The sequence below is a fragment of the Gymnoscopelus braueri genome (genome assembly GCF_963280865.1).
Source record: "Gymnoscopelus braueri genome assembly, chromosome: 15".
Lineage (NCBI taxonomy): Eukaryota > Metazoa > Chordata > Actinopteri > Myctophiformes > Myctophidae > Gymnoscopelus > Gymnoscopelus braueri.
In genome coordinates this window covers 43,463,395-43,489,646 of record NC_137620.1, presented here as the reverse complement: position 1 = coordinate 43,489,646, position 26,252 = coordinate 43,463,395, and the positions used below count along the sequence as shown (strand labels likewise).

At 42.6% G+C, this 26,252-nt stretch overlaps 2 protein-coding genes across 2 annotated transcripts; both read left to right on the top strand.

Moving 5' to 3' along the window:
- LOC308101584 (tripartite motif-containing protein 16-like) lies at nt 1-26,252 on the top strand (the record flags this gene model as incomplete). The annotated part of the gene is made up of 7 exons (XM_080451004.1): nt 1-246; nt 1,123-1,497; nt 1,880-1,975; nt 2,973-3,206; nt 5,008-5,167; nt 6,997-7,047; nt 25,732-26,252. 7 exons carry the CDS (start codon nt 1-3, stop codon nt 26,250-26,252), a joined length of 1,683 nt encoding a protein of 560 aa, XP_080307130.1.
- Nucleotides 7,056-18,739, top strand: LOC308102159 (eukaryotic translation initiation factor 4 gamma 1-like; the record flags this gene model as incomplete). The annotated part of the gene is made up of 18 exons (XM_080451760.1): nt 7,056-7,067; nt 7,215-7,442; nt 8,450-8,596; nt 8,912-9,145; nt 9,299-9,394; nt 9,833-10,114; nt 13,649-13,784; nt 13,886-13,994; nt 14,161-14,390; nt 14,476-14,609; nt 14,738-14,910; nt 15,199-15,324; nt 15,607-15,688; nt 15,868-15,966; nt 16,103-16,237; nt 17,180-17,261; nt 17,780-17,920; nt 18,498-18,739. The coding sequence occupies 18 exons, from the start codon at nt 7,056-7,058 to the stop codon at nt 18,677-18,679; spliced, it is 2,628 nt and encodes an 875-aa protein (XP_080307886.1). The 3' UTR covers nt 18,680-18,739.

Here is a 26,252-nt window from a genome sequence, read left to right as displayed (position 1 = left end):
ATGGCACAACAGCAGCAGGAGAAGCGACAGGGATGTGATCTGGACCAGGACCAGTTCTGCTGTTGTTCTGTCTGTCTGGACCTTCTAAAGGAACCAGTGACTCTACAGTGTGGACACAGTTACTGTAGAAGCTGTATTGAGGGTTACTGGGACCAGTATGAGGAGACTGGAGTCTACAGCTGTCCCCAGTGCAGAGAGAGCTTCAGTCCCAGACCTGTTCTGGGGAAGAACAACATGCTGGCTGAGGTGAGATGACCTTACAAGTTACAACCACACATTAAACTACATGTTCTGCTACACAAAACTCCTTGTTGACTATTGTGATAGATGGTAGTTATACTATGTTACTTATTTACTACACATTATGTTATGTATGTTGATGTTGATAATGATATAATACTAACGATATTATTTAGATAGCATGTTAGACCAGTGGTCCTCAAAGTGGGGTCTAGGGACCCCCAGGGGTCCATGAGGGGGTTCCAGGGGGTCCCCAACAAAATGTGTTAATAGAGCATCACAGTCTGTTTAACCACTGTAACCCTATACATCAGCTATTTGAAAATTGCTGATCTACAAGCTCACAATGCATGTCTTTTTTTTTTTTGAATCTTGTATGGAGGTCACTCCCTGGTACCAATCAATTTCAGATGGGGGTCTGTGGACAAATACATATTAATTTGGGGGTCCTTGACATGAAAAGGTTTGAGAACCACTGGTTTAAACAGATGCTAGGTTTGATGGTATCTTAGTTTCTTTGCAGTCTACAGTATACTTTACCTTATCGTGTCATTTTGTTGACTAGGGTCATTTACTCTGATCTTTGACTTTGTTAGTCACTGGTTAATCATTAAACTCTAGCGTCCCTATTCTTGCCATGTCATTCATCTTCTAGTTCTAACAGTGTCTACTAAATGCTTACATTTTACAACATACTGTAAAGCAATCAACTTTATGGAATGCAAAGTTCAGAACCACAGTGTTCAGATAATGTTACAATGATCTTACTAGATGAACTAATACCTGCAATGTCTCACTGTGTTTATCACCATGAACCTCACAATGACTGTGTTGTATTTGTCATCAGTGAGTGACCTCCCCTCCTCTTCTCTTTACTTCCAGGTTGTGATGAAGCTGAGCAGTACAGGAGGTCAGCAGTCTTCTGTCTCTGCTGCTCTGCTGTACGCCGGTCCAGCAGACGTGGCCTGTGATTTCTGCACCGGAGCCAGACGTCGCAAAGCTCTCAGGTCTTGTCTGGCGTGTCTGGCCTCTTACTGTGAGACTCACCTCCAGCCTCACTACAATGTTCCTGTGTTGCAGAAGCACAAGCTGGTCCCAGCCACCAACAAACTGCAGGAGAAGATGTGCTCCAGTCATGACAAGCTGATGGAGGTGTTCTGTCGCACAGATCGCCAGTGTATCTGCTATCTGTGCACCATGGATGAACATAAGGGCCATGACACGGTGTCAGCTGCTGCAGAGAAGGCAGAGAAACAGGTAGGACCACCATCATTTGAAGATAAATCATGAGATAGATCATGTTTTAAAGATAGAAGCAGAACCAAATGACCATGTAAGAAACTTGAAAGCACAAACCAGGGTGTTGTACAATAAAAAAGTATTAAAGGATGAAGTACACTCATTTTGGACCCAATGAAAAACATAGGCGATTGATAACTTTTCATGAATCATATTTCATGTCCATTAATCTTGCACCTGTATTTTGGAGAAGTTATACAGTTGGTTTAAGATGTGGATCCAAACTAAACTGTCTCAAATCTCACTTGCTTTTGTCCTGCATCCTGATTAGATAGACTTGGTATCCCAACTTAAATGTACTTTGTTTACAAGCCAAACTGTCTCTTCCTGTTTCTTGCAGAAACAGCTGGTGACAATTCAGGAGAAAGTCCAGCAGAAGATCCAGGAGAAAAAGAAGGAGCTGAAAGACCTGAGACAGGTCCTGGAGGCCCTGAACGTGAGCTGATATTATGATAATAGTTCTTGTTCTAGTGTTTACTGTGGAAAGAGGAAAGATGGTGATGCTACGTATAATATGGATGAGACAGAGCCTTGTGTCATCAGAAGCACTAAAGCAGTGGTTCTTAAACCAATTAATATGTATTTGGCTGCAGACCCCCATTTGAACATATTTTATGCCAGCAACCCACGTATAAGATTAGTGTTGTTAAAATGGTTCATTATTTTTCACATTCTCTCACAAATTTTAGAAAATAGCAGATCTACAAACTCACAACGTGCCGCGATGCATTCGTCATGTGTTGGGAACTTGTAGAACGTCTATTTTTAAATACTGTAGCTGATGTCCTGAGCAGTGTTGATTCCGTCGACTAAAACTATGACGAAACATGTTCATCGACTACCTTTTTTCACTGACGAAAACTAAATAAAAACTAAATAAAAACCAATACGATGACTAAAACTAAGACTAAATATATTGACAATTTGGTCAACAAATAAAACTAAACAAAGATGTAAGGGCGGGACTAGTGGAGAAAAGATCCAGTAGAACTACTGTGAAAGACGAGTCATTTTATGATTGGTTGCGCTCGGGTGTTGCGTTCTGAAAATAGCAGATCTACAAGCTTGCAGCGTGACGCGTTGTGAGCTTTTAGGTCGGCAATTTTCAGCATGTAACCAAGTGTAAAATCAGCCATTACGACGCCATCAAGGCACCGCCAAAATACGCTTTAGTCGACTAAATCAACTGTAGATTTAGTCGACTAAAATCTTATGATATTTAGTCGACTACAACTAGACAAAAACTAAAACATTTCAGAACACTGTGTGTGTGTGTGTGTGTGTGTGTGTGTGTGTGTGTGTGTGTGTGTGTGTGTGTGTGTGTGTGTGTGTGTGTGTGTGTGTGTGTGTGTGTGTGTGTGTGTGTGTGTGTGTGTGTGTGTGTGTGTGTGTGTGTGTGTGTGTGTGTGTGTGTGTGTGTGTGTGTGTATCAGAGCTCTACAGAAGCAGCAGTGGAGGCCAGTGACAGGATCTTCAGTGAGATGATGGTCTCCATTGAGAGAAGACGCAGTGAGCTTAAAGAACTGATCAGAGATCAGCAGCAGACTGCAGTGGCTCAGACTGAGGCTCTCCTGAGGCAGCTGGAGGACCACATGGAGCAGCTGGAGAGGAGACATGCTGACCTGGAGGAGCTGTCCAACACTGATGACATCATCACTTTCATTCAGGTTCCACACATGGCATTTTACTGTTTGGTTTTGACTCATTTAGGAGAAATCAGCTTCATATTTCATCTCTTTCATCTCATTCCATCATGTCATATTATTATTACATCATAGTATATTACATAACATGACATTATTAATGCTGGTAGTTACTAATACTAATATAGTTCTAGTATACAGTAGTTGTACAGACCAGAATAATATTGTCAGAATTAGGCCTGTCACAATTATTACATAATCTCCTAATCACAATTATTTGAGATCATCACAATTATTTTCTACCATTGTCATAATTGTAAACATTTTCGAAAAATAGCAGATCTACAAGATCAGCTTCTGAGCTTGTAGATTGTAGATTGTCTATTTCCACTATTTTGTCAAATATTTTGAAAGTAAAAAATTATTCAATATCTGCCCTGTACAATTTGTGTTCATCGATTGGAACAGAAATGTATATTTGTATTGATATATTCAATGCCAAAAACACAATCACATTGTTATTCACAATTATTTGTATGAGAATTGGTGTTGTGAAGGACCCAGTGAAACGCTGTATGGCTGGGTAGGTTGTGTTCGCCCTTGTGCATTGATTAGGACGCAGAAGACAATGGTGGATACTGAGGACCTTTTATTCTCCTTAATAAACAGGTGCTAATGAACAGCAGGGTTGTGTGTGGTTTCTGTAATAAGCAGAATATAACAGGGAATGAATGCCCTTGTAGGTTGTGCATCATAACAGTCACATGTACAGTATAGACAGGTCTCATTCAACATATTAGACCAAATGAATAATGGCCGCTCTCTGAAAGGGGCCTATAAACTTCACAGTTTAGCTTAGCTGCTCAAAATACATTCATACAGTATATATAGCACCTGTATCTGCCCAACTGTGGTTAGAAGCACAAGTGCAGCTTATATTATAAGTAGTAGTTATCCAAATGTATCACACTGATCATTCTAAGAAACAAGTAGCCTACAGTGACATTACTCTTCCTCATCAACATAAGGGATGTGTAAATGCATACAGTAACAGTACAACGATACAAACGAACCATCGATAGCATTTCTCTGACCGTCGGTCACTATTACAGAATGACGAGGCAGTTAGCTGCTAGTTAGCATTAGCAGGTATTTAGCTTGGTTACAAGACCCGTATCGGGACAACAGCTTATATATCGACTTCATGAGAACTTACGTTTATCATACACGCACAGAGGCACTCTGGTGTGTAGCAGACATATGTAAACTAGACTTAATATGTCTAAATAGTGCAATAGTTATCGTTACGAACGGAGCGTCTCTTGCTTCGAGTGTAGAGCTCTTTGTTCTTTATTCTCGCGAGATGGGGGACAGTCTTACTAATAGGGCCCGCTGTAGTCTCGCGAGGGGCGGAACAGTCTCTCGGGCAGAAGGGGGGGGGGGGGGGGGGGGGGGGAGAGAGGGAGAGAGAGAGGGCGCAGTCTTTCTAACAATTAGAGACAAATTAAATCATAATTTATTACAGAGAACTTTTACTGATAGTTTGTCTACAGTTCGACTGTGTGTGTGTGTGTGTGTGTGTGTGTGTGTGTGTGTGTGTGTGTGTGTGTGTGTGTGTGTGTGTGTGTGTGTGTGTGTGTGTGTGTGTGTGTGTGTGTGTGTGTGTGTGTGTGTGTGTGTGTTTGTGCGCTCGCGCGCTCGCGCGTGTTGAACAACAAGGACATCAGCTCAACTCCACCAATTGTGATCAATGTACTAATCCATTGATCTCTTGGTTTAATGATCTTCTATCCCTGTCTATACTGGTTTACTTGTCTCTCTCCAGAGTTTCCAGTCTCTCTCCAGTTCCAGTGGATCTCCAGTCTCACCCAGTGTGGTCATCTGTCCTCTGAGGTCCTTCACAGATGTGATTGATGTGGTGTCTGGTCTGAGAGACCAACTAGACAACATCCTGAAGACAACTTGGCCAGAGATATCAAAGAGAGGTGAGATTTAAATGTGTTTCTTGTTTTTCTAACCAGCCATCATAGTAAACATGGATTGATGAAGTCAGAAGGCAAATGGAGATATTTGAACTGGAGCAGACTGATGGTACACAGGTTGTCTGTCTGTCAGATTGGACAGAAACATTGAAGAATATTAAGCAAGAATATTTCTCAAAGGAGAGGTTAGGGTTAGATTTAAATGTCTTTATTGTGTTTTAACCGGCCCCTATACTGTACAGTACATTTCTAAGTGTTTAAACAGTTTGTACAGGTGGAAGTATGTCTGGGAAGGCTACTAAAGCCTGTAGTATGGGAGGCAAAAGTTGATTTAAGATGATTGGATCCCAACTAAACTGTCTCAAATCTCACTAGTTTTTACCCTGTATCCTATATGAGTTCTCTTTCTCCTGGTTGGATAGAATCGGTGGTGGAAAAAGTAATCAAATGTTTTACTTAAATCTACAAAGTGACTAGTAAATAAAGTTTTCACATAATTGTAGTGGAGTAAAAGTACAATATTTGCCTCTGAGATGTAGTGGATTAGAAGTAAAAGTACTGAAAACTTGAAATACTCAAATAAAGTAAAAACATCTCAAAATTGTACTTAAGTACAGTACTTGAGTAAATGTACTTAGTTACTTTACACCACTGGATACTGGTATCCCGTCTTGAAAATGTGCTTTGTTTACAAGCCAAACTGTCTCTTCCTGTTTCTTGCAGAAACAGCTGGTGACAATTCAGGAGGAAGTCCAGCAGAAGATCCAGGAGAAAAAAAAGGAGCTGAAAGACCTGAGACAGGTCATGGAGGCCCTGAACGTGAGCTGATATTATGATAATAGTTCTTGTTCTTGTGTTAACTGTGATGCTATATGGATGAGACAGTGCCTTGTGTCATCAGAAGCACTAAAGCAGTGGTTCTCAAACCTTTTCATGTCAAGGACCCCCAATTAATATGTATTTGGCTGTGGACCCCCATTTGAAAATACGTGTGTGCCAGCAACCCACATATAATATTTGTGTTGTGCAAAATGTCAATTCTCCTAAGATTTTTTTAAATGAGCAGATCTACAAGCTCACCACGTGTTGTGATTCGTTCGATGTGTTGTGAACTTGTAGAACGGCTATTTCAAATAGCTGATGTATATAGGATTATGGTTGGTTAAACTAATTTTAAGGCTATATTAACACATTTTGCTGGGGACCCCCTGGAACCCCCTGGGGAACAACTGCACTAAAGTACCCAGAATGACAGTAAAGAACAGTGACAGTAAAGAATCCATCATATTATGGAACTTCTGGAATGGCCACCAATTCTTATGTTGTGACTGAATTTATTCCCCACAAAGTTCTACAGAAACATGACAACTAATAACCAAGAGTTTCTTTCTTTCTTTCTTTCTTTCTTCAAATATTGATTGGATGAAATGTGTAACCCACCTGAAAATGTATTTTCTGTTTTACTGAAGAGCTGGAGAGACAGCTGTTACTGAATAAACACTATATAATAGCAATTACTATGAAGCTATAATAGCTTGAACTTTTTGACAAAAACCTTGGAACTTCAGTTTAATCCATTCTTCAGTAATGTCTGTCATATGCTATATATGTGACTGTGCCTTTAAGAGAGCTATGTTACGACACTTCCGTAAAGCAGGTCTGTCTGTTGTTGTCTTTTACGTTAGTCGCATGTTGTGACCTCCTGTAGGCTCACGCTGTATATTTTACATGCCTGAAGTCAGCAGTAAAGTCTATTGGATTTGACCCTTTGTGTGGACATAGAAATCCTTTACAATGTCATGATGACCTTTACTGTTTTCTTGTGTCTCCAGTTGATGTTTTACATCCAGCGGAGCCTCAGACCAGAAAGGACTTTTTACAATGTGAGTCCATGTTGATGCAGGTTCTGAACGTTGAAGTTTCATTCTGATATGTTGTTATTTAAAGCTCTAATGAGTTTGATCTGAGAGACTAACTCTAAACACAATAAGGTTCATGAGGTTCGATTTTTCTTTTGTCGTGTGTTCTCACACGACAAAAAGGGCCAGAGGAAGCAGAGGACGAAACAGAGGAGGGCAAGACCCAAGAGCTGTTCAAGCGTGTGCGCAGCGTCCTGAACAAGCTGACCCCCCAGATGTTCCAGCAGCTGATGAAGCAGGTGACGGAGCTTACCATCGACACGGAGGAGCGTCTGAAGGGAGTCATCGATCTCATCTTTGAGAAGGCCATTTCTGAGCCCAACTTCTCCGTGGCCAACATGTGCCGCTGCCTTATGGGGGTAAGACGGGTCTTTTGTGTGTTTGAGTCTACGCATGTGCGTGGGTCTTTTCTGCTCCAGTGATGACTTCCATTTTGTGCCACGTGTCTGGGCCACTGATATGTTAACTGATGGGATTGAGCCAATGTATCTTTCTAACCACATACCCCCATTGCTGTTAATCTGATTTTATTGTTACTATTCACTTTTATGGGGCTTTCAGACACAACACGCTACTGCACTCTAAAACCCACTATTTCCAATGGCCTTTTCTTTCGCTGCGTCGAGCAAAGTGAGCTCGCGCTTGCGTACAAACCAAGTTGAACTTTGACCGCTGCACGCTGTAATGAATACCCGTGTGGCATAATAGAAATAAGGCATTCAGCTGGGCACGGATTGCAAATTGTGTGTCTAAACACAAGTTTGTGTTTGTATTGAGACCTCGGAACGAAAGCCCTATCTTGGAAATACATTTTCACCCAAGTAGGCGTGTCAGGTGTAGATTAGGGGGGTTTTCTGTGTGTTTGTCTTACAATCGGGTAGCTTTTTAGTTTGACAATGCTGTATGTGTAGGTTTAGCCTATATGATAAATATAGCTTAAGTTTGTGTTCCCCCTTAATAGCTGTACAAACCTATTCACGTTTCTTAACCACATGAACCCTAGTGTCCCTGTTCTGGGCATGTCATAATAGTTGAAAATAGCAGATCTACTAGCTCACAACACATCGTGATGTAATGAGTTTGTTGATCGACCATTTTCAGGGGCGGGGGCAAGATAGACCTTGGTCAACGAATTATACAGGGTTTGAGTGGCTAATTCAGGTAACGAGGTAGAGTTCATACAGAATATGTTATTACATAGTGATGTGGTCCGACTATAATTTTTGTATATAATAATGTACTCTGACCTCCACGAATAGTGTGCTGTACCCAGCAGTGAGTGCAGTATCTAAAAGGGCCTTTATAGCTCAACTAACCTGTGTAGCTGTATGATAACCAGTCTCCCCCGTGTCTCTACCCTCCTCAGCTCAAAGTCCCCACCACGGGAGATAAGCCGGGAGTCCTGAATTTCCGCAAGCTGCTGCTCAACCGCTGCCAGAAGGAGTTTGAGAAGGACAAAGACGATGACGAAATATTTGAGAAGAAGCAGAAGGAGCTGGATGCTGCCCTAGGGGTATGCTCCTGTTCTATTAATATCACGTCAACCAGAGCCAGAGACCATAAGTCACGTTAATTGTCAGACAAAAAAACCCGATAATTTTAAGGTTGATATTGTCACTTGTTATTCCAAATTAACATAGATGTGTAACAGCGAGCAGAATGCTGAAAGTAAAAAAGAAAGTAATTCACCTTGTGTTGTATGTCAAACTGACCTTTAAAAGTGTCTCTGACACCAAGGTGTCTTTAATGCTGAATCTGTAGAATAAATTGCCCAGAAATCCATTGTATGCTAACCTGCCATGTTAACCCCCGGACACGCCACAACCAGGAGGAGAAGAAGCGCCTCCAAGAGGAACTGGATTATGCCAAGGACCAGGCCAGGAGGCGCTCTCTGGGCAACATCACGTTTATCGGGGAGTTGTTCAAGCTCAAGATGCTGACGGAGGTGATCATGCACGACTGTATCGCCAAGCTGCTCAAAAACCACGACGAAGAGTCGCTGGAGTGCCTGTGTAGACTTTTCGCCACCATTGGCAAGGACCTCGACTTTGAGAAGGCCAAGGTACATACCTACTGCGTACACATTAACAAAAGATGTGTAACTGTAGCTAGCGCTGTCGGCATGTTTGTGGTCTGACAGTTGAACCTCAGGGCAATTTACTTAGCAAATCGCAAGCAGCTTGGTCAGCACTAACTGAATTGTATCTCTGTTAAGCCTCGCATGGACCAGTACTTCCACCAGATGGAGAAGATTATCAAGGAGAAGAAGACCTCCTCTAGGATGCTGCAGGATGTGTTAGATCTGCGACGGGTAACACATACATACATTACACACACACGCGCGCACGCACACTAATTTTCACGTACAACAAGAATATTTAACATTATATTGGATATCTCTCATTTTGTAATTCATGCCTGAGTGCTGTATCATTTGTGTTTGTATATGTAGTGTATTGTAGAGTTGTGTAGTGATTTGTAACTATGTATATAACTGTATAACTATTTCATTCGTACCAGCCCATAACTTGGAGATGCAGACTTGCACATCAGCCCTGTCATTATAACAATGTATCCAATATTTATGTTTTCCTTATTCAGGCAAACATGTTTTTCTTTACCCAATTCAGTTGTTATGCCAATCCCCTTAGTATTCTAGTCTCTTGTCACTGCACCAACCTGTATGAGCTGCTAGTGCGACGACACAAGCCTTGTACTCAGCATCTACCTGTCCCTCCCTCCTTCCCAGAATAACTGGGTGCCCAGGCGAGGGGACCAGGGTCCCAAGACCATCGACCAGATCCACAAAGATGCCGAGATGGAGGAGCACAGAGAACTCCAGAAGGTCCAGCAGGCTTTCATGTCCAAGCCGATTGGAGGCTCGGGGGGCAGGATGGGTGGAGGGGGACCTGGCGGCCGGGGCCCTCACCCCCAGGGCCGTAGCCAGCCCCAGGATGAGGGCTGGAACACAGTCCCCATCTCCACCAAGAACCGACCCATCGATACGTCACGTCTCAGCAAAATCACCAAGGTAGGACGTGGACTTATGTCTGGGCTCCTTTTAGGGGTTTGGGGACTTTTAGTGATCCTTGTCCTATGTGTTGCCTCACAACAAAGAAGGTCCTGGTTTGGGGCCTTTCTTATTCCCATTGTTCAAGGGTTTCTTCCCTCAGCAAAATGCATTAATGTTAGGGGCATGTTCCTGCCAAGACACTGGCATTAGAACCAGAGCTGATCCTCAAGCTCTGGAAAATGGCTGCCCCAGGCCATCTTGTTCTTAAGTGACTGGTTAAATAACATTAAAAACTAGAAAAAGTGCTCCTCGGAGCACAGGTCTCCGCCAGGTCAGGTACGTTATTGTGGCCTCCTGGTGGCGCTATAATAGGCCAATGTGAAAAGGGTGCCATTTCTTCTTAGGCTTTTCACGGCAATCGGACACTGCATTCATGATGTGAGGCATTTTGTTCCAAAAATGTGTTTTGCTAAATTAGACCTGCTGGTGGCGCTATAACAGGCCAATGTGAAAAAGGGTGCCATTTCTTCCTCGGCCTAGTGGGAATGTGCGTGTGAAATTTCACGGAAATCGCACGCTGCGTTCATGATCTGAGGCATGTTGAAAACGGACCAATCCTGGCAATTTTGGAAGCCAATGTTAGCCAGGATGGAATAGGAAATATCAGACAGATCCATCAGAGTCACGTGACTATGGAGATACTGTGTACCGAATTTCGTGTTTTTTGGACCGAATCTGAAGGAATAATATCCAACAATTTGTTTTCCAAAAGTCGGCCTCCTGGTGGCGCTGTGAAAAGCAGATGTGAAAAATGCAGGGCAGATGTTTTTCCTTAGCTTCTAGGGAGTGTGCGGGAGTGTACCGATTTGCATGACGTTTGGATAAAAGCTGTAGGAGTAATGGAAAAAACTGGGTTTTGCACAAATTGGCCTCCTGGTGGCGCTATGACAGGCCCATGTGAAAAATTTGTGGTAGAGGTTCTGAATTGGCATCAAGGGAGTATGTGTGCACAGGTTGGCAGCGACCGGGCCAACGGTGCTGGAGATTTGGTGGTAACGGACGGACAGGACACACGGACACACGGACGGACGGACGGACGGACGGACGGACGGACGGACGGACGGACGGACGGACGGATGGACAGGGGGTAAAACATACTCTCTCGCCATGCCTTTCGGCCTGGCGGAGACAAAAATGCAGGGCAGTTGTTTTTCCTTGGCCTCTTGGGAGTGTCCGTGCAAAGTTTCACACAGATCGGTGCAGTTATAGGTAAAAACGTCAATTGGCCTGTTATAGCGCCACCATGAGGCTGATTGGAAAGTTTTGAAGTGGCATTTCTTCCTGGGGCAAGTGGGAATCTACGTGGAAAATTTCACGGAAATCGCATGCTTCGTTCATGATCTTAGGCATTGTGTTAAAAATGAAGCAATCCTGCACATTTTGGGAGCCAATCTTAGCCAATCAGGATGGAATCTGCTAAATCAGGCAGATCCGGGTTGATCACATGACTATAGAGATACTGGGTACCGATTTGCGTGTTTTTTGGAGAAAATCTGTAGGAGTAATATCCAATAATGTGTTTTGAAAAAGTCGGCCTCATGGTGGCGCTATAAAAAGCAGATGTGAAAAATGCAGGGCAGATGTTTTTCCTTGGCCTCTGGGGAGTGTGCGTGCAAAGTTTCACGCAGATCGGTGCAGTTATAGGGAAAAACGTGAATCGGCCTATTATAGCGCCACCATGAGGCTGTTAGGAAAGTTTTCAAGTGGCATTTCTTCCTGGGCCAAGTGGGAATCTACGTGGAAAATGTCACGGAAATCGCATGCTTCGTTCATGATTTGAGGCATTGTGTTGAAAATGATCCAATCCTGCAAACTTTGGGAGCCAATCTTAGCCAATCAGGATGGAATCTGGTAAATCGGACAGATCCGTGATGATCACATGACTATAGAGATACTGTGTACTGATTTGCGTGTTTTTTGGAGAAAATCTGTAGGAGTCATATCCAAAAATGTGTTTTGCAAAAGTCGGCCTCATGGTGGCGCTATGACAGCCTGATCTGAAAAATGTGGGGCAGAGGTTCTGCTGGGACATCCAGGGAGTGTGTGTGTGCAGTTTCACAGCGACCGGGCCAACGGTGGCGGAGATTAGCTGGTCGCAGACAAGGACGGACACACACACACGGACGGACGGACGGACGGGGGGCAAAACATACTCTCTCGCCATGCCTTTCGGCCTGGCGGAGACAATAAATAAATGGACAGCACAGAGATGCCCTATATTTTCATGTATGAGGTTCATACATTTTATTTTGTTTGTCATTGGCATAGAGGCTATGCTATTCTACTATATTACTATTCTGTATTCTTATTTTTAAACTAAATTAGTAAAAGACTAGAAAAAGTGCTCCTCGGAGCACAAGTCTCCGCCAGGTCAGGTAGATTATTGTGGCCTCCTGGTGGCGCTATAATAGGCCAATGTGAAAACGGTGGCATTTCTTCCTCGGCCTAGTGGGAATGTGCGTGCAAAATTTCACGGAAATCGCACACTGCGTTCATGATTTGAGGAATTTTGTTCACAAGGGACCTATCCTGCAAACCTTGGAAGGCAATGTTAGCCAAGTCGGATGGAATATGAAATATCGGACACATCCATGTTGATCACATGACTATAGAGATACTGTATACCGATTTGCGTGATTTTTGGACAGAATCTGTAGGAGTAAGAGCAAAAAATGTGTATTACAAAACTCAGCCTTCTGGTGGCGCTCTAAAAGGTATATGTGAAAAATGCAGGGCAAAGGTTTTTCTTTGGCCTCTAGGGAGTGTGCGTGCAAAGTTTCACACAGATTGTTGCAGTTATAGCTAAAAACGTGAATCGGCCTGTTATAGCGCCACCATGAGGCTGATGTGAACGTTTTCAAGTGGCATTTCTTCCTGGGCCAAGTGGGAATCTCTGTGGAAAATTTCACGGAAATCGCATGTTGCGTTCATGATTTGAGGCATTTTGTTCAAAATGTACCAATCCTGTAAACTTTGGAAGCCAATTTTAGCCAATCATGATGGAATATGGGAAATCAGACAGATCTGTGTTGATCACATGGCTACAGAGATACTGTGTACCGATTTGCGTGGTTTTTGGAAAAAATCTGTAGGAGTAATAGCAAAAAATATGTTTTGCAAAAGTCTGCCTCATGGTGGCGCCATGACAGCCTGATCTGAAAAATGTGGGGCAGAGGTTCTGCTGGGACATCCAGGGAGTGTGTGTGTGCAGTTTCACAGCGATCGGGCCAACGGTGGCGGAGATTAGCTGGTCGCAGACAAGGACGGACACACACACACACGGACGGACGGACGGAGGGGGGGGCAAAACATACTCTCTCGCCATGCCTATCGGCCTGGCGGAGACAATAATAATAAAACAGCTGGGCCTAGAAATAGCTTACATCTCAGCTGTCTCATTTCCTGAGAATGCAAACCAACCAGTGGTGCTAACTCTAATAAGCCAGTGGTTCTAACTAACACGGTTCTAACCTATGATCACCACCTCCACAGACTCCAGTTCTTGACTTCAACAACCAGCTGCTGGCTCCAGGAGGTAAAGGCATGTGGGGCAGTTGGGGTAAAGGTATCAGCGGTGGAACCACTGCTACTAAGCCTGCAGCAGAGCCTGGCCCTGGTAGGTACCCTAGTCTATGAGACGCTTTCCAGTTTTTTCTTGAGAGTACCATAACACTTGTTTTACTGAACATGGAAATCTGAGTGTGTGTGTGTGTATGTGTCCAGTTCCAGTTCCAGAGTCAGGCAACCGTCCGGCCACCAGCACCCTGAACAGATTCTCTGCTCTGCAGCAGCCCGCCTCAGGTTCCTCTCAAGAATCAGACAGACGAGTGCCTCAGAGGTCGGTAGTGCAGCATTGTGCATCTTTTCATATTCTTTCTATCAAATATACAATTTTATGTATATATATATTATATTATTATACTGTATATGAGCTCTGTTTTGTCACTCAGATCTGAGCTCTTCCAATAAACCCTCCCCCCCTCCCCCCTCTCCTCTGACCACAGAAACAGCTCTAGTAGAGAGCGCGGGGACCGCTTCGACCGCTTTGACCGACGGGACGACCGACGGGACGACAGGAACAGACTGACTGTGACCAAACGCAGCAACAGCCGCGAGAGGGACCACCGCGGGCCGGTCGACGCTGTCCGCCGTGTGGCCAGCATGACGGACGACCGGGAGAGGGACAGAGACCGCGGCAGCAGAGACAGAGACCGCGCCAGGAGCAAAGAGAATGGTGCGTAAACCACTGGATGGACGGCATGAAGCTTTATTTTAGAAATAAATTAGCTGGTCTCCTGACTGTGTGTATGTTTTAACAGTGAAGCGGGAGGCAGCTCCTACCCCTCCACCTCAACGTCCCCAGACCCCCACCCAGCCTGCCTTGACTGAGGAGGAGCTGGAGAAGAAATCCACGGCCATCATCGAAGAGTATCTCCACATCAACGACATGAAGGTACGCACGTGCGCCGTTTCTCTGGAAAACATGATCAAGAGCTTTGAAATGTGATGTTGGCTATACTATGGTAAATCCTCCCAACTTCGCTCTTAACTGTCTGCGTTTGTGCTCGCCTGAACCAACAGGAGGCATTGCAGAGCGTACAGGAGATGAACAGCGCCCAGTTGCTGTTTGTGTTTGTGCGGAACTGTGTGGAGTCCACGCTAGAGCGCAGCACTATTGTGCGAGAGCACATGGGGCTGCTGCTGCACCAGCTCATCAAGACTGGCATGATGCCCACACAGCAGTACTACAAAGGGTAAGACTGGCATGATGCCCACACAGCAGTACTACAAAGGGTAAAACCGTTTGAGAGAATAGGGGGACTGCCATTAAGCCAAGTCATTCTTTAGCGAGACGGTCTGGCAGCTTTAACTGCGTTCTTTGAATTGAGGTAGATTCTGTGTGCAAACTTACTCGGGTATGGTTGTAGAAAAGTAACTTTACACTTGCTGTGATAGGTTGTGAGTGTCAAATTCACAAACGTTTTTATTTGTATCAGGCTTGATGTGTAAAGACCTTAAAATCAGTTTATATGTGTTTCCAGGCTTCAAGAGATCCTAGAAGTGGCAGAGGATATGGCCATAGACATCCCCCTATTCTGGTTGTACCTGGCTGAGCTGATCACCCCCATGTTGCACGAGGGAGGTATCCCCATGGGACAGCTCTTCAAGTGAGTCCCAGGCCTCTCTCGAGGCTTACAAGCAAGCACAGACACAGCTGAGACTGTGAAGCATGTTCTGCAATTAACATCCATATGTGAAATGAGTTTTCTAATAAGGGAAATGTTTGCGTTTGTTGTTAATTAGTGTGTGTGTGTGTGTGTGTGTGTGTGTGTGTGTGTGTGTGTGTGTGTGTGTGTGTGTGTGTGTGTGCGTGTGTGTGTGCGTGTGTGCGTGCGTGCGTGCGTGCGTGCGTGCGTGCGTGTGTGTACACACGCGCGCGCTCTCTCCAGGGAAATCTCCAAGCCTCTCGCTCCTATGGGTAAGGCCGGAGACCTGTTGGTCCATATCCTCATTCTACTCTGCAAAGGAATGGTGAGATTTCACCCCGTTACTTACTCGCCCTGTTAACCCTCGCACACTGTCACAAGCCCATTAATTCACTACACTGCTTGTTCATTACACTGAACACTGAATGATGTTAAACTAACCCACTAATGGCTAACCCACTAATGGCCCATCAGTCTGACCATCTTCCACTCTTGCTCCTGCAGAGCCATATAAAGGTGGGAGCCATGTGGAGGGAGGCAGGCCTTAGTTGGAACGACTTCCTGCCTGAGGACGAAGACGTCAATACGTTTGTGACGGAAAAGGTCAGAACTCCACCTGCCCCGCTCATTTTCAGTCAAAGACAGCACAGCTTCCCATTTGTCTGTTAATATCAGCTAATACATTTACAACAGAAACGTGTGTGTTTGTCAAATATCATGGTGTCCTGTATCTTCATAGAATGTGGAGTTCACCCTGGGCGATGAGTCGGAGAAGGGCCAGAAGAAAGAGGTGAGCCCCACTGAAATGAGCAAAAAGCTGGACAGACTCATCCAGGACAAGGCCGACAACACCAGGATCTTCGACTGGATCGAGGTACGCTCGATTAAATGTCCTAAAAAGTGTTTAGGACATTTGGTCTCAAATCTAGGACAATGTCTTGTTCTGTTTGTGACTATCAGCTTCAAGGTTGCAGCGTACTCTAACCAATGCCGAGCGTTGTTCGTCTAGGTTAGGTTAATAAGAACAAAATGATGTCATCAGGAATTTCGGCAGTGCCTTGGAGTGCCTTTTTCTTGCACTTTTTTTTTTAGATTTTCTGACTAGACGAACAAAGTTCTGACCGAACATCACGTGTGATTGGTCAGACACTTGATGCACTTATAAATTGATATTTTTTTATTTCTGCAATCTGTCTGCAACGTACCATGGACTGCTTTGATGAGCGACTCCAAATTTAATGTACTGTTAACTCGCTTTTTGTATTGAGCCTCCATACATGCCGTCTGTTATAACCCATATCCTCCCCAACCATTCTCGGGGAAAAGGGTGTCACGTCTACCACACCGGGCACCAGTCAGAAAGTCTGTTGTAGCGCTTGTCTCGTCTGTGTCATTACACATATAAATCTATTACAGCAAACACAACCAAGATGGCAGTTAATTAATGGATAGGACACACAGTAGCCACTGTGTATGTTGCAAGAAATCTCAAAATCTCTGAGACAAATATTTCAAACTATGTTGGAGATTGATAAAAGATAAATTGCAGAGCTGTCGATGTCAAATCATCTCTGACATCTTGATCATGCTGACATCTTGCACACATTTGGAGTCATGCATCATCATAGATAAAGTATGTCTCAGACGACTAATGTCATAAATGACTGACGTCACAGGCTGACCACATGAAGTCTAGGATCCACATTCAAGCCACACCATTCCCATGTGACTCGTTTTTTATGCTATAGTTTAATTGTTAACCCTGCTTATCACCTGTCATCATCATGAATGTTAATCAGTGTGAGTTTGTGTGCAGGCCAACCTGGAGGAAGAGCAGACATCCTCCAACACGTTTGTCAGAGCGCTGATGACCTCTATCTGCCAGGCCGCCATCATCTGTGAGTCCACTTCTCCTCATGCATAGTTCAGCTCAGATGACGCTTTGCCTAGAATGTGCAGTATACCGCAGTTTCAGCAAGCAGAAGATGGATGGTTATTCTGCCAGATAAGTTGTGAACACCGAAGTGGTTTAGACTTCTTTATTTAAATAAAACATGATTAATGAGCGGTCGAGAAGTTGTCTTTTGTTTAAATAAAGAAGTTCTGTCCTTGAAGATTATGTTCCCACTATCGATGTGCATGATATAGTTCATCACCAAATCTTTCACTGGTTTATCTCTCCTACACACAGCTTGCTCTGCGCTCCTATACGGTGTAAGCAGACCTGCTGTGATTGGCCTCTGTGGTCGATAAACACAGCAGGTTGTTTTGAATACTTGTACAGCCACATGCAATTGTATTTAATAATATATTTTGCAGCCTGAGTCGTCAGTAACATGAAACACCCTTATGATGCCTTGGTAGTGGTGCTTGAGTGTTTGACATTGTCAGTTTTGGCACCACTCTTGTCCTTCAGGTGAGAATCCATACAAGGTGGACAGTGAGAAGATCAACCACAGAGCCAAGCTGCTGCAGAAATACCTGAAGGACGAACAGAAGGAGTTGCAAGCTCTCTATGCCTTGCAGGCCCTCATGGTGGAGATGGAGCAGCCTGCCAGTGAGTATCATCCATGTTTACCACCATGTGATACACACTAGTACCATTCATTAACCCCAAACGAGGACTCTCATTAAGTAATTTAGTATTACGTGAGCAAAGCAGACCCAAGACTGTCACAACTGGTAAAATATTTTTTGGGGGAATTGGTTATTGTCTGTTAGTGTATGAAGGTATTTGTCTAAAAAGAAGGAAAATAAGTTAAGCTTCGAGTGGTAATTGTCGTAGCATTTGTAGCATGTATGACATTGTGTAGCCTACAATGTTGTGTGTCTAACATGAAATTAGCCTACTGAGACAAGAATTGCTGGATAAAAATTATGGCCCATAGAACGTCTGCCAACGCCTGAGCGATGTAAATCATTTGACATGTATGCATGTGAAATGGTGCGCTGTTAAAGATTGAAAAGATATGAATAACTTATGGTTTGCCCCGATGAGACATGATCATGTGCTTTTTAGTGTATTAGAACTAATTTACTTTTAGGCTGGCCTCCAGCCACCCCATGTAAAACGTGCTACTTTAGATCTGCCACTGGTCTCTGTTCTCACCCTCTCCTCTCTTCTCTCTCTCTAGACCTTCTGCGGATGTTCTTTGACAACCTTTATGACGAGGACGTGATCAAAGAGGAGGCCTTTTTCAAGTGGGAGGTCAGCAAGGACACTGCCGAGCAGCAGGGCAAGGGCGTGGCCCTCAAGTCCGTCACCGCCTTCTTCACCTGGCTCCGCGAGGCAGAGGACGAGTCTGACAACAGCTAGGCCCCCCACCACCCTGCCCCACCCCCTGGACTTCAAGAAAGCCTGGCGGGCTGACAGACATTGATCTGAATCAGCAAAATCCTTCTGCATAAACAGAAAAATACAAAGCAAGAAAAAAAATTACTTTCTTCAACTGGGAGAGATTGTATTACGGATCAAACATTCGATCGTACTAAATTATATTTTTTCCTCTATATCTCCAACCTCTGTTTTTGAACTCAATGAAATAAGTGCTTAAACTAAAAGAGAGAAGAATTGGGAGATGAAATACTGAGGTGTTGTGGCGCCGTCGCCGAGTAAGATGCTGAGTTCTTTCAGTGTTGCTTTTTTTATCTCCATGTTTTAAAATGGCTTCTTGTTGTCACGGTGACACTATGGGAGAAGTTTTGCTTAACCACAAACAAATAAAATCAAAACAAAAATCAGAAAAACCCCAACAGGAGAACTTTAAAAAGCTGCTCACATCTCAATTTTTTTATGACATACTCGTGCACCACGTGGACGAGACGTGGTGACATCTGTTTGCGTATGTTTGGCGTATGATCTATATGACGAGCTTATGTAGATGGTTAGCTGTTTGTCTTCTCTTTTTTCTGGGTGTTGGATGATTGGAGTGTGCTTTTTTTATATAATATAAGAATCATAAATGAAACACAAAGAAAGGAGGACACAACAGCTGTCTATGGACATTTCAGACAGTTTAAGGAACGGTTGTGGACTCAAGGATTGGACATGGACTTTTGGAGGACCTTTAGGGGCGATGGACAAGGACCTTTTGCTGCTGGGGGATGGGGTCACGATGCTCCCCCAAATGGCTACGCAACACCCCTACACCTTCCCTCTGATGTGTCTATTTTTACTTTCCCCCTGCGCTTCGGAAAGTAAAAGACTTGTGGGCTGGAAGAGCGAGGGGTCATCCTTCCCCAAAAAAACTGTTAAGTAAATCATTATAAAGATAAAAAAAGGAAAAAGGTATTATTGAGACTTGATACGTGATATATATATATATATATTTATATATATATATTTATGTGTGTGTGTGTGTGTATATATATATATATATATATATATATATATATATATATATATATATATATATATATATATATATATATATATATATATATATGTATATATATATATGTGTATTATGTATATATATATATGTATATTAGGTATATATATATGTATGTATGTGTATATATATATATATATATGTATATATATACTGTGTGTGTATATATGTATTAGGGGTGGGACGATATGGGTACCTCACGATACGATATATATCACGATATTAGGCCCACGATAACAATATAAATCACGATATTCGGCGATGTTCGATATATTGCGATATCACGATATTCGATATATATTGCAAGAAATTTCACCAACGATATATCACGATATCTGAAAATATATATATATAAAATATAATATATATTGCGATATCACGATATATTGCATGAAAATTCACCAACGATATATCACGATAGTCCTTGTATTCAATTCATAAACACATAAAATAGCACCAAACGGTTCAAAATCATCATTACACAAATACAGAGTAGGAAAAACAACGTATCACAAACTTAAAAAAAAAAAAAAGGCAGTGTATCGATTATTTATCGCGGGAGAAAGTATTGCGATATATCGATATATCGATATATCGTCCCACCCCTAATATGTATGTATATGTACATACTGTACACACACACACACATTTACGAAAATCCCTCAAGTTAAACAGTACGAATCCTTTTCTGCTTCCATGAGTGGAAATGCATTTCAGGAGAGTTCTGTAAATATACTATTATGATTTTTTTTCTTTTTTAAATAAAACATGCAAATGAAATGCCATGTAACCCGCTCTCCCCTTTGGAAACAAAAAAGTGGCAGGTCCCCCCCCCCTCCCCCCGTATTTATGTTTCTCTCTCCAGCTGGCAGAAGGTGCTTATAATTCTCCACCCCAAGTCATTGATTACAATTTCATTGAAAGAAGAAAAAAAAAAAAGAAAAGACCAAAAAAAAATGTGTAAATACTTTTTTTGCTTTACTTTATTAAAAAGATATTTAATTAAAGAAAATTAATGCCTCTTTTCACATCTGAAACTGGAAGAGATAATAAAGAACATTGCAAATAAAAGGAAAAAAACTGCCACACTCGTGCTTTTTGTGAAGGTGCACCACAGGGCCAGGTTTCCCTCTGTGCCCCTACTCTTCTGTTGGACCACACAATAGAGCTGAATGCCTCTACTGTACATTCATTGTGAGCTGGAATGAGGAAGTGGAGCCCTCGTTGTTGCCTTTCTCAACCAATCAAAGAAAGCAATGCTGGCGCTGTGTGCTTTGTCTGTTGCTTGTTCCGTTCCATCACACGCGTAAACCTTCCTTTAGTCCGGCCAGTGCCACCGTCTGATTTCACTAAGCAGCACACGCCTTTCACCAAACAGGGGAGAATTAATGGGGTCATCCCTATGTTCCCCAGGTTCTATGTTCCCCACTAGGGTTAGGTAAGCGGGGAACATAGAACCCGGGGAACTTAGACACGCTCCCGAATTAATTGGGGAAATCATCTGATGTGCTGTAGTGTAGGGTTACAATGAAGAGCATCTCATTTGTCATAGTTTTCTTACATTGACCACTTTGAATCTGGCATTCCCATTTTTAGCCATGTGAAAATGTTCAAAGATTAAAAAAAATAGAACTACAAGCCCGGTGGCTATTTTGCTATTCATCATACGGCAAAGTACATAGGGCTCAAGTGGTAAAGCTGCCGTCTCTACCCAGCATAAGCATCAAACGGACGGGACCGTACCTATGTTCCCCAGGTTCTATGTTCCCCAGGTTCTATGTTCCCCGCTTTCCTAGGAGAGCGGGGAATATAGGACCTAACCCTAACCATAACCTTAGTGGGGGAACATAGGTCCGGGGAACATAGGTATGACCCCAAACGGACTGTATTACAGCACTGTTTTTTTTTTAGGGGAACTCCACAAATTAAAAGTTCTCGTATTGGGTAATCCTGTTAACTCTGGTGTTTGCCCTTCAGCTGAGTACTCAAGCTGTGCTAAATTTTCGGTGGTGAATTTGTTTCTGCCGACAGCTTATCTCAAAGCTGTGTGTGTGGCACAGCCAGGCATGTTCTTCTGAGTCGCGGGCCGTTGTACTGAAACTTTGAAAGAAATGTTTGGAACACAGCTTCTATTGTGACCTAGCGCTGTCTCTCAGCACCCAGGGAAAGAGCTAGTTTCCTTTTTCCTTTACAAAATGCCTAACCCACTTTCTGTTTTTTAGTAACAATACTCACAATGGGAGAAGAGCAAAGCCCTCATTGGCTGAAATTCAACCTCTCTGACTGTAACCTTAGGGCTGTGCAGCCATTTTCAACTGCTCTTATCAGCTTATCTCTCTTGTTATCAGAAGCAGACTCCTTCCGACAAGTGTCGCTTGACAAAAATTATGTGTTTTCTCCAGAAAGAAGTGTTGACACCTTTTTATGAAGCAACAAACCTATTTAATGAAAGGGTCATAGGCCTACAAACAAGTATACATGTTGTGTTTAATACATAAAAAAAGACTTATACAATGTTATTTTATACCAGATCTTTTCTGAATCTGTTTGTAGAATGCAAGCTTTGTCTGCAACAGGACACACCGTAAAACTTTAGCCCATGCATTTTTGATGCCTTCAGTTGCTACACTCATAATGCATTATGTTGTCTTATACCAACAGACACCATTAACAACTCTTTCAATGCCATGCTTATTTATGGAATTTTGGTTCTGAGTGCCACAGCAAAATTCATTGTAAAAAAAAAAGTGCTTAGGAGCAAGAAGTGAATGGAGCAGCAAATCTTCAAATCATCATATCTTGGGTTCTGAACATGTTTTTCATGACGTCTTTGACGTCATGTGGCACACGGGGTGTCAGGCCTCGTGACGTCTTTGACGTCATGTGGCACAGAATGAGTTAAGACATTGTAATATTATGTTAATACTTTATAAGGTCAGGTATCATAATTGCTCATTGTAGCCATACCCATTTTTCATAAAAGTATCAGGTCATAAACATCACGGTGCTTCCTCTAAGCATAGTGTGGTTATGGTATGCAAAGACAGCTCATTGTCTGCTTTTAGTATGGACTCTGGTTAATTGCATTAAACCCTAATCAGACAAAAAGGCCCTGGAGCACATGGGTGTTATTTTTTCTAAACGTCCAGCTAGAGAATGTGCTGCTCATTTTGTCCAAAGGGTGGTGCTAGAAGAAAGGCTATGGGGTCACCAAAATCGGTAAGTAAACTGCTGCAGATCTCAGATTAAATGATTATGAGCTAGGCCTAACTGCAAAATGTTGGCCTGACGTCTCCCCCCGAGTACTCACCATGACCATCTGAGCACAAGCAGGGATTAATAAAGGTCTACCATTGACTTTAATGTCAGCCATAGTGTCCTTCAACTTCTCATTCTCCATTGCAAATAAACAATCATTAGCGCAACAGTCAACTGTTACCACAGGAGGGCGACCAAGATCCAATTTAGGCAAAACAAAATATTACCTAGGACCTAGGTTGAAAAACTGCCTCTATCGTTGGATAACGTCGGTTTAAACTCACACTCCATTAAGGATAAAGATTATTAGTAAACACACTCTCAGTTAAACACTTCTCCTTAGAAAGCGTCTGTCTGTAGCCTATCATGATCCATCTTCATGTAAAAAAAACAGGAACAGTTTCAAAATATGTTTTTTATGTATCCTGGTATGTACGTTACGTATGTTATATATCCATTCTTGAGAATTGGGACAAATCATCTCCTACCAAAACATTTCAAACGATTACTTATTAACACTGTAGCTGCCATCTAGGTGGAAAGACTGGTGATGCGAGGTTAGATCTGCCATCAGAGTCAGTTGTGCGCTTTGAGTTAAAGTTAAAGTCTTTAAAAAAAATAATCTCTTTGTTTTACTGTATGAGGGGATTTATGTTTTCGATTATGGTCATACTGTGTGTGTGTGTGTGTGTGTGTGTGTGTGTGTGTGTGTGTGTGTGTGTGTGTGTGTGTGTGTGTGTGTGTGTGTGTGTGTGTGTGTGTGTGTGTGTGTGTGTGTGTGTGTGTGTGTGTGTGTGTGTGCGCGTGTGTGCGCGCGTGCGTGTGCGCGCACACTGGTTGAACAACAGGGACATCAGCTCACCTCCACCAATTGTGATCTCTTGGTTTAATGTTCTTCCATCCCTGTCTATACTTGTTTACTTGTCTCTCTCCAGAGTTTCCAGTCTCTCTCCAGGTCCAGTGGATCTCCAGTCTCACCCAGTGTGGTCATCTGTCCTCTGAATTCCTTCACAGATGTGATTGATGTGGTGTCTGGTCTGAGAGACCAACTAGACAACATCCTGAAGACAACTTGCACAGATATATCAAAGAGAGGTGAGATTTAAATGTGTTTCTTGTTTTTCTAACCAGCCATCATAGTAAACATGGATTGATGAAGTCAATTTTGAACTGGAGCAGACTGATGGTACACAGGTTGGCTGTCTGTCAGATTGGACAGAAACATTGAAGAATCTAAGCAAGAATATTTCTCAAAGGAGAGGTTAGGGTTAGATTTAAATGTCTTTATTGTGTTTTAACCGGCCCCTATACTGTACAGTACATTTCTAAGTGTTGAAACAGTTTGTACAGGTGGAAGTATGTCTGGGAAGGCTACTAAAGCCTGTAGTGTGGGAGGCAAAAGTTGATTTAAGATGATTGTCTCAAATCTCACTAGTTTTTACCCTGTATCCTATATGAGTTCTCTTTCTCCTGATTGGATAAAATCAGTGGTGGAAAAAGTAATCAAATGTTTTACTTAAATCTACAAAGTGACTAGTGACTGAAATTGTACAGTACAGTACTTGAGTAAATGTACCCCCAATTGATATGTATTTGGCTGTGGACGCCCATTTGAAAATACTTGTGTGCCAGCAACCCACATATATTTGTGTTGTGCAAAATGTCAATTCTCCTAAGATTTTTTTGTAATGAGCAGATCTACAAGCTCACAACGTGTCGTGATTTGTTCGATGTGTTGTGAACTTGTAGAACGGCTATTTTCAAATAGCTGATGTATATAGGATTATGGTTGGTTAAACAAATTTTAAGGCTATATTAACACATTTTGCTGGGGACCCCCTGGAACCCCTTGGGAAACCACTGCACTAAAGTACCCAGAATGACAGTAAAGAACAGTGACAGTAAAGAATCCAGGCCACCAATTCTTATGTTGTGACTGAATTTATTCCCCACAAAGTTCTACAGAAACATGACAACTAATAACCAAGAGTTTCTTTCTTTCATTCTTTCTTTCTTTCTTTCTTTCTTTCTTTCTTTCTTTCTTTCTTTCTTTCTTTCTTTCTTTCTTTCTTTCTTTCTGTCTTTCTTTCTTTCTTCAAATATTGATTGGATGAAATGTGTAACCCACCTGAAAACGTATTTTCTGTTTTACTGAAGAGCTGGAGAGACAGCTGTTACTGAACAAACACTATATAATAGCAATTACTATCAAGCTATAATAGCTTGAACTTTTTGACAAAACCCTTGGAACTTCAGTTTAATCCATTCTTCAGTATGATGTCTGTCATATATGCTATATGTGATTGTGCCTTTAAGAGAGCTTCGTTACGACATTGCCATAAAGCAGGTCTGTTGTTGTCTTTTACGTCAGCCGTATGTTGTGACCTCCTGTAGGCTCACGCTGTATGTTTTACATGCCTGAAGTCAGCAGTAAAGTCTGTTTGATTTGACCCTTTGTGTGGACATAGAAATCCTTTACAATGTCATGATGACCTTTACTGTTTTCTTGTGTCTCCAGTTGATGTTTTACATCCAGCGGAGCCTCAGACCAGAAAGGACTTTTTACAATGTGAGTCCATGTTGATGCAGGTTCTGAACGTTGAAGTTTCATTCTGATATGTTGTTATTTAAAGCTCTAATGAGTTTGATCTGAGAGACTAACTCTAAACACAATAAGGTTCATGAGGTTTGATTTTTCTTTTGTCTTGTGTTCTCACAGATTCCTCTCTTCTGTCTCTGGACATGAACACAATATGCAATTATCTCTCCCTGTCAGAGGAGAAGAGGAAGGTGACTTATACACAACAACAACAACCTTACCCTGATCATGCAGAGAGATTTACTCGGTACTACCCTCAGGTGTTGTGTACAGAGGGTCTGTCTGAACGTTGTTACTGGGAAGTAGAGTGGAGTGGTACAAGATTTTATATAGCAGTCAGTTATAAAGACGTCAGCAGACAAACATGCTTTGGAGACAAAGATAAATCCTGGGGTTTACATTGCTATGGTAAAGACTACAGTTTCAGACACAGCAATGTTGAGACTAAAGTGTCAGGCCCATTCTCCTCCAGATTGGGGGTGTACCTGGATCACAAGGCAGGTACTCTGTCCTTCTACAGTGTTTCTGACACAATGACCCTCCTACACACAGTTCAAACCACGTTCACACAACCTCTCTATCCAGGAATAAGGCTTTGGTATAGCTTTGGAGATACAGCAGAGCTGTGTAAGACATGGTAG